At 40.6% G+C, this 13,029-nt stretch overlaps 3 protein-coding genes across 3 annotated transcripts; 2 read left to right on the top strand and 1 right to left on the bottom strand.

The window, feature by feature from the left end:
* Window positions 1–1,853: 1,853 nt before the first annotated feature.
* LOC128746237 (zinc finger protein 528-like) lies at window positions 1,854–3,219 on the top strand. Its single transcript, XM_053843286.1, has 2 exons — window positions 1,854–2,976; window positions 3,042–3,219. Exons 1-2 carry the CDS (start codon window positions 1,994–1,996, stop codon window positions 3,217–3,219), a joined length of 1,161 nt encoding a protein of 386 aa, XP_053699261.1. The 5' UTR covers window positions 1,854–1,993.
* Window positions 3,220–3,620: 401 nt separating this feature from the next.
* Window positions 3,621–5,716, top strand: LOC128745406 (transcription factor grauzone-like). The gene is made up of 3 exons (XM_053842480.1): window positions 3,621–3,813; window positions 3,965–4,680; window positions 4,736–5,716. The coding sequence occupies exons 1-3, from the start codon at window positions 3,652–3,654 to the stop codon at window positions 5,259–5,261; spliced, it is 1,404 nt and encodes a 467-aa protein (XP_053698455.1). The 5' UTR covers window positions 3,621–3,651; the 3' UTR covers window positions 5,262–5,716.
* A 4,320-nt stretch (window positions 5,717–10,036) lies between these two features.
* LOC128746236 (putative zinc finger protein 735) lies at window positions 10,037–11,674 on the bottom strand. Its single transcript, XM_053843285.1, has 4 exons — window positions 11,531–11,674; window positions 10,597–11,464; window positions 10,316–10,538; window positions 10,037–10,259 (listed from the first exon to the last, which is right to left on the bottom strand). The coding sequence occupies exons 1-4, from the start codon at window positions 11,672–11,674 to the stop codon at window positions 10,037–10,039; spliced, it is 1,458 nt and encodes a 485-aa protein (XP_053699260.1).
* Between the last annotated feature and the right edge of the window lie 1,355 nt (window positions 11,675–13,029).

The following is a 13,029-nucleotide window of genomic DNA, read 5'->3' as shown; positions in this document are numbered from 1 at the left end:
TAGCGACTTTCGTTTTTTAATTGCACGATAGTTGCCAATATTTATTGAAAAACGTGATGCGTTATCACTGTAAAGAATTCTTCACATACATTCACACGTACGCTAAATTTTGGGAAAAACATTTAAATTTTTACAAACGAACTAAAAGCTTAATGAACATGTGTTCAATTAGTCAAAGTTTAGCCAAATTTACATGAATTTGTTTGTAAATTATCTACGTACTGCAGAGATAGAGAGTTTGCATTAGGCAACGCTGCATTTTTGTTTATAGCAACCACTCGGAAAACCACGTGTAGTTTGACAAATAACTGCTTTTTAATTGCACGATCGTGCAACTAGCGTGTCGTATCCAAATCTCGAATCTCACATCTGTTGTTCTCGAAAGTAGCACACAGAATGACATATCTCATTTTTCTCATGTTACCCGACCTTACGGGAAACGTTGCATACACGCAAAGGGATTCTGTACGAGGTTGCCAAACGTCACGTCTTACTTGGAGTTAGTACTTGGGCAGTGCTACCATATAAGTGTTGTTTTCATCTGCTATCCAAGTTCATAGCTAAGCAAGTTTGTCAACTCATATATGCTAAGTGCTATTAATTTGATTTCATTCTACCACGCCAATGCTATTCACTACATAGCGGACGTACACTCTTAAATGATTCTACCTGTAAATAGGTCGGATTTAGTTAAAGTTAGGTTGAAACTACTCAAAATGCCCTTAAAGTGTACAAACTCAAACTTTGGGTAAAAATTTCAACCAATTTTGGCTACTTGCTACCGATAATTGAATTATTCTCTATGACAAATAACGCAATTTTAAGTTCCTACTACCAATTTTTTGGTTGAAAAACAACTCAAAATCTGAGTTTGTACACTTTAAGGGCATTTTGAGTAGTTTTAACCTAACTTTAACTAAATCCGACCAATTTACAGGTAGAATCATTTAAGAGTGTACAATTAAAAGACGGTGCGGTTAGAGGACGTGCAATTAGCGCATGAGTGCTGTATTTTGCATTATTGCTGATTGCAATGAAAATTGTACCATCCAATGTACGATATCGATCCTATAAGTGCTATTTTACATTAAATCGTTTCGGTATCTTCGGCGTATTTTTTTGTTATATTCCAAGCAATAAGTGTGCCGAAGAAACCGAAACGATTTAATGCAAAATAGCGCTTTTATGAGCGATATCGCACTTTGGATGGTACAATTTTCCTTGCAATTGACAATAACTAAAAAGTTAAAAATTTCGCGAAATGGTTCACAGACATGGTCCACCAATCCAACCAATTCAGAGGTAAACACATTTAAGAGTGTACAGAAAATTATTTTTCGAGAAGAGAGTATATAGGTATAATTTACCCTGTTTAGAATAAAATCTAACCAGCATGTAGGTAGTTGCAAACCGTTTCCAACAGGGGCTTGCGATGGGTGCCATGTTTTTGTTGCCAACATCCTCAGCACATCTCGGCAAGGTTGGCAGCAAATTTACCTGTCAGACGGGCGCTATTTCCTGCATTTTCTGCAAATAGCGCCCTTCGTTAAGTCGACTGTCAAACACCGTTCGTTAAGATAAGGATAGCACCCCGCTGGTTTCCAAAAATACCAGCGGGGTGCTATCCTTATCTTAACGAACGGTGTTTGACAGTCGACTTAACGAAGGGCGCTATTTGCAGAAAATGCAGGAAATAGCGCCCGTCTGACAGGTAAATTTGCTGCCAACCTTGCCGAGATGTGCTGAGGATGTTGGCAACAAAAACATGGCACCCATCGCAAGCCCCTGTTGGCTGGTGTCTCATCTCTGCCCTGTCTGATGCTCTGCATTGTTTTGAATGTTTTAAAAAGCAAAAATCTCATCAGTTCGGTTAGTTGCCGGCATTGCCTGTTAAATTAATAGAGTGATCTTTCAAAAGCGTTCTTGCGAAAGTTCTGAAACTACACACGGAAAGCAATAACACAAACTCGTGGAATTAAGTCTAGAAGTTGCTATGAGTTTGCAAAAAGTGTTCTGGTGCCGGCTTTGTTTACGCATTCAACCGCAAAAGCAGGTTAGAGAAATCCAAGTGGAAGTTGAGCTTCACCTAAAAATATTGGAGTCTGTAGACGTAGATATCCAAGCCCAGGATCATACGACGGTTGTGTGTACCAATTGTCTTCGGCTGGTTGATATAGTTTATCGGTTTCGGACGGCATGCCAACGAGCGAATGCAATACTGACCAACAGTGTTCTACAGATTATGCCGAAAGGCAGCTGGGAGTCCGAAGATACTTGCCAAGTGCTGTTAAATTGTCAGCATGTTGTTAAAAGTCATTGTAACGAAATGGAAGTTCTGCATAACCGCTGTGGATTTGAAAAATCCAACAATTTTGAAATGGAATACGATGTGACATCGGAAGAGGAATATGAGAAGGAGGATCAAGAATACGAAAGGGAACAGGTTCGAAGTGAAGAAAGTCAGGAAGTTCACGAAGACGATGCAGGAGAGCATGAAGTGGACCAAGAGGAATACGAAGTGGATCAACTACCGATGATTATTAAGGACGAGTCAATTTCACTTCCCGGTATGGCTGTACAATCGCGTGACGATTCAGCTGACGATGAAAACTATTTCGAAAATATACCTACATTCTGCGAGGATCTGGAATTCGAGCCACGACAATTGAAATCAACGCATTATTTCTGCGAAGAATGTGGCAAGGTTGTGCCGAACACAAAGATTGAACATCACAAGAACTTTCACCTTGGAGTAAAACCATATCTCTGCCCGCAGCAAGGTTGTGGTATTTCATTTTACTCGCTTAAAACTTGCAGGGCGCACGAAAAGCAAGTACACAAAACCGCTCTACTAAAGTGCGAGGTTTGCGACAAATTGCTCAAAGGAATACATGCCTTCCGAAGGCACATGAACGGTCACGGTGAAAATAATCCTCGCAAAATTTCGTGTCCAATTTGTAATAAATTATTTTATAAGTAAGTATTCTATAGATCATCTAAGTAAGATAACATTTACGATTTACGTCCCGAATTGCTTGCAGATCATACCTGAAGGATCACCAGTCGGTACATACCGGAGAAATGCTCCACGAATGTCCCGATTGTGGGTCACGCTATGGAGCGAAAGCTAATTTATTAACTCACAGAAAAAGATGTCGTTTTTCGGTGGAAAATGCACATGCAGTCGTTAAAACTCGATCAAAGCGATCGTCTAAATAACCTTATTGTTTGTTGTTAATAGCATGAATAAATCTATCTGACAATTATTTGTCTTAGTAAAAAAAATAAAATGTTCATACTTTAAAATAATTAACAAATTATATTTTCTAAGAAAAATTTAATGAAGTCTTTCCGAGTTTCATGATGTTTTGACGCTTATTTTAAAACTTCATAGCTTTCAAACAAAAATACAGTGCTTTTTTATTTAATTCGTTTGAAATATTGCAGTTTCAAAATATGAATTCAAACGTATAATGTAATTGTTGAACATCCCCTCTACAGCAGTTGATCGAATTAACGTCCCCTGTGGAAGTCAGCTGTTTTTGACGGTTCTCAATGTTTTGGAAAATAGAGGAAATAATCGAAGCCGACTTGAAACTGAAATAGATAAATCTTTGCGGTTCTTTGGTATACTTTATCGAACTATTAAAAATGGATATAGAAGGCGAAAAACACGGAATATGCTGCATTTGTCTGCACAGCACCAGTGAGCCGACACCGCTAATAAACGACCATGAAGAAAACGAGTTGCAGAAGAGTGTTACTAATTCTACCAATCGAGGAGTAATAATAGCAAAGCATTTTTGGTTTGAGGTAATCATGCTTGTAATTATATTTTGTTCACTAATTGCGGAACGCTAATAGATTCTTCGTTCTGGGCTGAAACTAACCAAACATTCTTTTGACCAAAACCGAATTTCTGCAATCAATTTGTTTATTATCATAACTTTGTCTCATATTTCAGATGAATGACCTTTTGGGTAGCCTAATTTGTCCTGGATGTTGGTCTAAAATAGAAGATTTTCACCAATTCTACTGTGAAATAGAAAAAATCCACCGGGATGCTGCTCAACTTACCGTGAAACTAGAAGGTGACAAATCCGAGACTCCAGTCAGAAACGAAGACAATCAAAAACAGGATATTTCTGAGAAAACTGTACATCAAACAGAAGTCAAAAGTACGGAAATTAGTTTAAAAAAGGAGAAGAAACCGTTCAAAAAGAAAAAAAAGAAAGAACGAGTGCGGTGCAGGCCTAGAAAAACGAAGCTTGCCGAAAACGACCAGCTGATTGCTAAATACATTAACTCGATATGTGATCACTGCTGTGCTCACTTTCCTACATTCAGTGAATTGCAAACCCATTCACTTGCAGTCCACCAGCGTCGGGCGTATGTCTACTGCTGTGACAAAAGATACAATCAACGAACACGTTTATATGAGCACGTTCTGTTGCACGTGAACCCGGAGTGTTACCAATGTGATATCTGCAAAAGAAACTGTTTGGATAACGAAAGCCTTCGACGACATAAGCTAAAAATACACACTCCTGAGGAACAGCGAGATTTTAAATGCGAAAAATGCCCTAAAGCTTTTGCTACCCAAGGAGACCTGGTCCTCCACACAAACTATCATATTGCTATGGAAAACAAAGAATATCAGTGCGAACAATGTAAAAAATGGTAAGTTTTATGACATGTCTCACTTAACAATGCTCAATCAATTAAAAAATTCCAGTTTTGGCAATAATTCACTACTGAAATCACATGTGCGAAACGCCCATGCTTCACACTTCGAGTTCGTTTGCGATACCTGTGCCAAAGGTTTCAATCAACGTTCGCTTTTCGTAAAACACCTTCAAGAGCACAACCCAACGAAGGAACCGGTTGAGCGTAGTCAGTGTCCGTATTGCGCTCAGTGGATGAAGAAAACCTATCTCAACAAACACATTCAACGCCACAGCTCACCGATTACCAGGTGTGACATATGCGGCAAAGAATCACCTAACGTGTTTGCGCACCGGAGTCACGTGCGATTCGCGCATTCGGAAGCAAAATTTCTGTGCACCATTTGCGGAAAAGCCTTCCGGCGGGCTCTAAATTTGAAGGAACATCTGGCGTCCCACAGCGGAGCGATGCTGTACACCTGTCCTCACTGTCCGAAAACGTTCAATTCGAACGCAAATATGCACTCGCATCGCAAGAAGATGCACTACCAGGAGTGGTTGGCCAATAAAGAGCGGGTTTTGATTAAAAAAGGGTAAGAAAAATGAACTGCGCACCACATTTCTATTCCCTTTTTAAACAAGTTCCTTGACGAAAAGGATAATAATTTCGTATATGGCCGAAAAGCGTCTTCAAACTGCTGCGAAATCGAAATCAAGATGCAATATACGTATTGCATGGATCTTTTCAGATATGTACACTTCGAGTTACAGCGATATAATCTGTACCGAAATTCCCCAGACACCTCACTAAATTATAGATTTATAACTAATATCTATTGGCGGAAAATTGTATTGAATGATTTCCTTAAGGGGGCGTGACCTAAGAGGTACTGACAACTAAAGAAATTGTAAAGATTATATTGTTTATTTTTTCAAATTGAAACTTAAAATGTGTTTTGAAGAATGGGCTTCTTCAAAATCAATGGACTTCTCAAAAATTATCGCACCAGTCCTTGTAGGGAACGTATGAAGTTAGAAGAATTAACGTAAAAATAAATCTAATGAAACTAAATTATTTGCTTCAGTGTAGTTGAAATTGCTTTGCATGTGTTGCGAGAATTTGTCATACAAACGGTAAGACAAGGAGAGCAATCTTGAATCGCTTAATATGAGACTCACGTCCCAACAAACATTTTATTTGAATATAAGTTTATGCAGCTGTTATACAGCCAATATCAAAGAAACACACGCTTAAGATGCAATTATGCAGCAAAAATGTTTGTTGGCACTGGCACATGGCATGATAAAGCTTGCTCTAAACACAGAGTCAGTTTTTGGACGAACGTAGACGTTTACGGACGTTGTTTTCCGCAATCCAGAGGGCTCGGTCGGAGGCAACCGAGACAGACACTACAATCCTGACAGAATTTTGTATACCAGAGCCCTTCTTTTTTCCCAGATTCATCTACAAAATGGTGGAGTTACAAATGCATGTATTCCTCCCTGATGTACATAGAAAACGTTTTCTGTCAGCTCACTCTATGGTTGCACGCCATCAGCTTTGCAGTTTGTGAAAGCTCCGAAGATCACTCGCCATCTTTGGAGCCCCCTCCCCCTTGTGTATTGTACTTCACATCGCTTCGTTTTAGTCGAATTACTTTCGAGAACAGGTATCCCTGGGCTGTTATTCGACATTCTTATGACGTGCTGAGCTGTCACTGCCGACTGGTGGTGACTTTTACAATATGAATCACGAATGGTTCTCCGAGCAACTAATGCAGTTTTTGGTTCGATCGCCTTCTTTCTCGTCTCCGATATGAAGTTAGCCACAGACAGTGCGCATCATTTTCTTCTGCAGACATGGTCCGTATCTCTGTATCGAGGAAAGTCGGATTAGTGTTCTGTAAACCAATACGATACAGTCTGTCGAAATCAGCTGTGGCTGATAATGTACGAACATGGTTTTCCAGCCAAACGGATGCGACTAATCAGAGCTACATTGGATCGAGTGATGTGTTTCGTGCACAACTTGAAGCCACTCTCGGGTCCCTTCGAGGGGCAGCGAGGGTTTAGACAAGATAACGGCTTATCCTGCACGTTATTCAACATAACTCTTGAGGGGGTGATCCGACGAATCACCAACTGTAACCAACTCCTAAGCTTGGCAGGTGACTTAGAGGTTATACCCAGGAAATTTACGACCCAATCTACGCCAGACTGAAGACTGCGTCGAATACCAAGTACATGAAAGGAAGACAAAGGTCATAAACGAGAGCCTTCCACGGACGGTAACCATTTGGGACTGGTGGTAACAGCAGACAACACTACTGTGGAGATCCAGCGGGAAATTGGTCTTACCCTTTGCAAAACGCACAATCAAGAAGCATACGCCACTGTACGAAGCTGACCATAGCCCGTATGAATAAAAACAGATTGTTTTGGTTTTCCCGTGTAAACCTTATGGAAGAAGAAAAATAAACTCTTTTATTCATATGGCCTAATATACAACACTTAAGCAGGTAGTTTTTGATGGACTTGAAGCTGTGATGCTGCTCACGGAGGACATACGCGTCCTTGCCGTGCTTGAGCAAAAGCTGCTAGGGGTGATGTCTAAAGAAGTACAAACTGAAAGCGGAGAGTGGCGGAAACGTAAGAATAGAATCACGAGCTACAAATACTTCTTGGAAAGACGGGACCGGACACGTCGTAAGTTTTCCGGACGACAGTAATGTGAGGAAACGGAAAACGATCAGGAACAGAGGAGCCCAACATTTAAGATGACCTCACCACGTCGAAATCGATTTGCGAGTTCTGAGACACTTGAGATATTGGCGACGAGTGACCCTAGATCTAGTTGTATAGAGACGCAGACGACTACTAAAAATATTACGAGTTATCTCGGCTCTATGCTGACGAAGACGACAGGTCCAAAGTGTTGTTATTGGGGATTACCGGAACCTCAAATATACAACCTCGAGTACCCTACAGTCAATTCACTCGTGGTGGGAGGCAGATGTGCGCACCGCAACGAACGCAAAGTCAATATTGCATCCGATCATCACCTTGTTATCGCTGAGATATCACATACACGTCGCATATCTCCAAAGACTGAAGGAGAGTGTTGAATGTCGTTATAACGTCCGCTAACTAGAGAATGCTGAGTTCAAAAGGGATCTTTGTCGAACAACTTGAATACCGAGCCTCCCAGATGATGCTGTCTTCAGATGAAACTGTCGAAGAACAATAGCACTGAGCAAGAAGTAAAAGCAAGCAAGCTGGATTCCGTGCCGACCGATTACGTTTAGACCACATCACAGCACTTCGCATCACAACTGAACAGATCAACGCTTACCGGGATTCTTCTGCTCGAGTTCGTTGGTTTTGAAAAAGCGTTTGATTGACCCTACCATGAAAACATCTACTGGATTGCACATAGACGAAATAGTGTTACAGATATACTAGCCCATTTCATTAAGGCTCAGTATACGAGGCGATCTCGTGCTAAGTATTGTCTAATGAAGTCATGTTCGATCCTATAAGTGTCACTTCTGGTGTGAGGCAGAGCTGCCACTGCTGTTTTTAATCATTTTGAATGAGATACCAGTTGGAGCTGTCCGTTAGAGTCAATAGGATCGTGGCAACTGGCCCTGCAATTGTCTTGCACTCAAACAGCTGGCTGCGAAGTCTGTCGTATAAAAACAGAAGGTCAAGTTTCGATAACGGAATGTAGCACCTAGGCTTTGCTTTACTTTGCTTTTACCAGTTAGCTATTGGGAGCCTATAAAGATCAAATCAAGGATTGCTCTGGAATCCTCTTGACCTGCATTGAGTAACTAATTGACCTTGACCTAGCCAACGATATTGTCTTATTTGTTTTATCTTGCCCGACTAATGCCAAATAGATATGCAGAACAAGCTAGGTAACCTCTCCGAGAACACCCAAGCCCCAGGGCTCACAGTATAGCAAAGACTAAATCTATGGCAGTAAACACAGGCAATTCCTCGAACTTCACACTAGCGGGGCACTAGCCACGTAATTGTCCTATACTATTAGCCTATTAGCCGGCTGTGAAGTCTGTCGATAAACAAGGGTCAAGTTTTAGAAAGACGTTTAAGCCCAAGGCTTTGCTTTTTTCGCGGATTTCCGCCAAAAGAATTCAAACGAAAAGCCAAGAGTGGCATAGGCGTTTGAACCACGAACTGCAGGCACTACTTGGAAAGATTCCTATAGTATACCGGAGGAAAATTAGAAGAGTACGGAGGGCCGGCTATGTCGCAAGGATGCCGGACGGGTATTCAGTGAAATCCGTTCGTTCTCTTCAAGAACCCCATCGGCACCAAAAATAAAGGGACTCAACGTGCTAGATGGCTTGACCAAGTTGAAGCCAAGTAGCCCAGGACCGAGTACAGTGGAATTCTTGATACGACAAAAGCCACCCCGGCTCTATGCTGTTGGAAGTAAGAAGTACTCGTCCTATTTCTCGGCATCGGAGACATACCCTCTTGGGGCGTGACAGGATCGTTTGAAATGCCGACGTCTACATCATTGAACCGCTGCTGCGTCACCATTCCACTGAACTGGTTCGACTCAGTTGACGTGTTCATCATCGGATTGCGCATCTTATGCGACGTCAGCTAGAGGTTTTAGTGAAGCAGGCAGAAAATCGGTACCATTATTCATCATGAGATTCCACATGCTCCTAGAGCTAGGGTTCACGGACGACATTGATATCAACGCTGTTAACCGAAGAGCCTTGGAAGAGGTGTATTCGCATCTTAAAGAGTATGCTGCGATAAACGGAGAAACTTATGGAGTGGTTGACGAATTTGTCAGTCTTAAAAGATAAGTGACTACGAAACTCGTGCTCTTTAAGACGCTAATTCTACCACTCTATGAAGGCACCCTACGGCTATGAAGCGTGGCCGTTGAGGGAGAGCGTCCGACGAGCTCTAGATATTTTTGAACGCATAATCCTGTGCAATGTTGCAAATCGAGCGAGAAGCAATCGATGCCTACTTTTATGTAAGTGAGTGTGAGAAGCATAGCATCGAAAGCGTACGACAACAGCTCGTAAGCACGTGCGGCACACTGTGATGTATAGATACAGATACAGATTTCGCTTCACTTCTTATTTTCTTCATTTTACGCCCTTGCTTGCACACGCGGGTAAGAGTGCGCGCCCTCGCGAGCACTGCGGCATCTACTGCTGAGTGACAATCTTGGTTGATAGTTAAATGCACGCTTGCAAAAGCTAGTCGCAGTGCATTGGAAAATAAGAAAGGGAGTCCAGAAGAGTGTCCATTAGATAATATTTTTCGCGTAGATAGATGTGGCTGGCTGGTTAGCTATAGCTTCTAAAAGCTGTATTTATTTATTTCGCTGCTTTGTGATGCTTCTCCATGTGGTTCTTCAGCAGACAGTTATATTGGAACTGTTTATCACAACATTCACAGGCAAATGGTTTCTCCTTGGTGTGAATGCGCTTATGGACGCGAAGGGTGTACGCAACGGCAAACCGTTTATTGCAGACGTCGCAGACATGCTTCCGATCTTCCGGGTTTTCATGAGATTTCATGTGCTTCCACATGCTTCGCCTGAAAAATAAAACATAATCAATCGATTTCTTCATGCGTATCCAAAGCCAGGTTACTTATTTCGCATCAGTTTTCCACAAATTTCACATGGCAGTTTTGGTGCTTCATGGTAGGAAATATGAGTCTTGTAAATACCCTGTGTTTTACATTTTCTGCCGCAAATTGTGCAGCTCTTGTAGTAGTAATCCGAATGCCACAGCTTCTTATGCCGGTTTAGTAAATCCACTCCGCTAAATGCACTGTTACAACCGGCTTTGTCACATGCATACGGTTTGCGATCTGAAACAAACAAACACAGTTCTACAGTTCAAAAAACTTGAGGAACTTCAAAGCTTACTTTCGTGATCATTTAGATGGGCCTTAAGCTTCCAGCTGTCATACAGTTTCCCACAAATATGACACGCAACTTTTCTTCTTTTGGTGTTTTTCACTTGTTGGCTACCGTTTTTGGCTCTGGGGCTTTTTTCTGCCTTTGATAATTGTTCCTTCAATTTTCCCAATTGCTTCAACAAATGCCGTTGTGTGTCCTTAATCGCGCTTAATTTACTAGCTGATAAAGATGACTGCACCAATCTGCTTCTAGCAGTTCTTGAGAGATCTTGCCATAAATTTAGCAATTCCAAGCACAACTGACACATTTCACATATTCTTAAATCGTGGTTGTTTAGGCTTTTGAAGGAATTATCAAACCCACTCCACTCAATGTCGGTTTCTCGTGCCACGTCCAACCCGCAAACTTGACAAAACTCATTATTGCTATCTGTTTCCTGAGACTCTAAAAACTTTGTAATCTCCTGAATAATTTCCGGATCCGGTTCCTCTGGTTCAAACTCATCAGGATAGATGATGGTTTGTTGTTCATCATCTCTTCCTATTTGCAGCGAGTGATTATTCTTTTCCACTCCACTGACTGAGTTAAAGAGCTCACGTTCGATCTCAAACGAGCCCGCCAAGTATGCTTCCGATTCCGGTACAATACTATCGTACAGATAGTCTACTTGCTGCTTATGTTTTACAATCAACTCGGAACAACTCTGCAATGTGAATTGATTTTCAGGCTCAACCCATTCTCCCATTTCCAGTATGACAAAATCTTCCAACAAGAGACGGTTTGTTTTAAAGCACGCATTTCTGAATTCGGTTGTAATAAACAAAAGAGTGGCACAATTTTTACAGATCTTTGTTAGGTTATCCTGTTTGGTTACCTATTCGAAATAAGGTGCCTGCATTAGAACATTGCTTTCGCAGCCAGTTTTTTTTCTCAAACTCACCCTGATTGATGTGCACTCAAAAATCTGATGTGCTATGCTGTACTCCTTCTCGGAGAAAATACTTTCGAGAAAGTTATCATCGCAAACACGCAGGCACAAACGACACTGGTGCGGATCATTGATCACATTCCGACATGGTTCCATTTCGGAAAATTTTTGAACTTATTCCAACTCACATTTGCCAGTGGTAACTGCGGGTTTGTTATGACGGGACCAGATGACGGGCGCTCTTTGTGGGCTACAGCAGCAGCCTGGAGCTATAGTGCGCATGGTCGGTACCAAAACGTTGTTTTTTGCCAGCAGCAGTACACGTGGATTGATGAAGCCTAACGCCATGTGCATAATTTGGAAGATATTGTAGCAAAGCACCCTACCCCTAGTAACTTTACCAACATTATAAAAAATGTTTTTTCCACTCCTCTAACGTGTAAATAGTCTGGAAATTAAATAAAAGAAAACTTATCCAATTTAATTCTACTATGTATATGTTATTCTTGACAGATACGTATTTCGCCTACGACTTGTAGGCCTCCTCAGTGTCTGTGTTCGAAAACAGACACTGAGGAAGCCTGCAAGTCGTAGGCTAAATACGTATCTGTCAAGAATAACATATACATAGTAGAATTAAATTGGATAAGTTTTCTTTTTATTTAATTTCCAGGTTTCATATTCTACTAAGAAAGACGCTCCAAAAACTTCAGTCTTCAGTGTAAATAGTGCCAGCAGCAGTACACGGCTTTGAACCGAAAAAACGTAATGAAAAAAAAAAGTCTCGGCTATACAGTGAAATAAATATTATCATCAACAAACATGACAAATTAAAAGAGATTAGCAACATTGACTGAAACTATAATTCTACAAACTTTATAAAATTCATAAAATAATTAAATTGGATGGATCGGACTGAATTTAAAAGGATTTTAGTCTGGTTTATTTGCGCCTTGAAAGATTTCCAACATTCTGCGAGGAAAATATAAATTGAGATGTTAAATAAATAAATTTTGAAGAAAATAATTCGCGTCAATTCGAAAGGATATAGGGGAGAGATGTCTACAGTGAGACACTTTTTTTCCAAAAATTTTAAAATTTTTTTGGTGATAGCTACCAACGAGCGCTTTAATCCATTTGAAAGGTATATCATTCTAGTTTTCTGAAAAAAAGTTTCAGTCGTTTTAGTCATAAGCTAAATTAGTTACAGCCACAAATGTGAAGGTGTCTTTTTGTCTCACTGTTCCCTACTAGGTGGGAAGAGTGAGACAACGAGTATTGAATGCTGAGATACATATTTCAATTCAGTTCAAACAATATTTTTTGGATATAAGGAGTAGTTTAGAGGCCGTGCTATTTATTGTCAGTATAAACGATACATTATTGTTGGGTATGATTGAAAATTCCGACTATTTTCACATCTACATATATATTCATATAAAGGACTAATTCTAGTCAATTGGACTTTTAACTAACACTTCAGAATTAATTTAAAGTCAATTCATATGGAT

Source organism: Sabethes cyaneus, chromosome 1, assembly GCF_943734655.1.
Source record: "Sabethes cyaneus chromosome 1, idSabCyanKW18_F2, whole genome shotgun sequence".
In the NCBI taxonomy this organism is placed as follows: Eukaryota; Metazoa; Arthropoda; class Insecta; order Diptera; family Culicidae; genus Sabethes; species Sabethes cyaneus.
Note: the sequence above shows the minus strand (reverse complement) of the source record. Positions and strands in the feature narration are given on the sequence as shown.

Bases quoted from the DNA above. Each gene is read 5' to 3' on its own strand.
- LOC128746237 (XM_053843286.1), top strand. From the start codon at position 1,994: ATGAGTTTGCAAAAAGTGTTCTGGTGCCGGCTTTGTTTACGCATTCAA. The intron at 2,977-3,041 runs GTAAGTATTCTA...AATTGCTTGCAG, and splicing joins TGTAATAAATTATTTTATAA to ATCATACCTGAAGGATCACC.
- LOC128745406 (XM_053842480.1), top strand. From the start codon at position 3,652: ATGGATATAGAAGGCGAAAAACACGGAATATGCTGCATTTGTCTGCAC. The intron at 3,814-3,964 runs GTAATCATGCTT...CTCATATTTCAG, and splicing joins CAAAGCATTTTTGGTTTGAG to ATGAATGACCTTTTGGGTAG. The intron at 4,681-4,735 runs GTAAGTTTTATG...AAAAAATTCCAG, and splicing joins TGCGAACAATGTAAAAAATG to TTTTGGCAATAATTCACTAC.
- LOC128746236 (XM_053843285.1), bottom strand. From the start codon at position 11,674: ATGGAACCATGTCGGAATGTGATCAATGATCCGCACCAGTGTCGTTTG. The intron at 11,465-11,530 runs GTGAGTTTGAGA...TATTTCGAATAG, and splicing joins TTGAGTGCACATCAATCAGG to GTAACCAAACAGGATAACCT. The intron at 10,260-10,315 runs GTAACCTGGCTT...TTTATTTTTCAG, and splicing joins GGAAAACTGATGCGAAATAA to GCGAAGCATGTGGAAGCACA.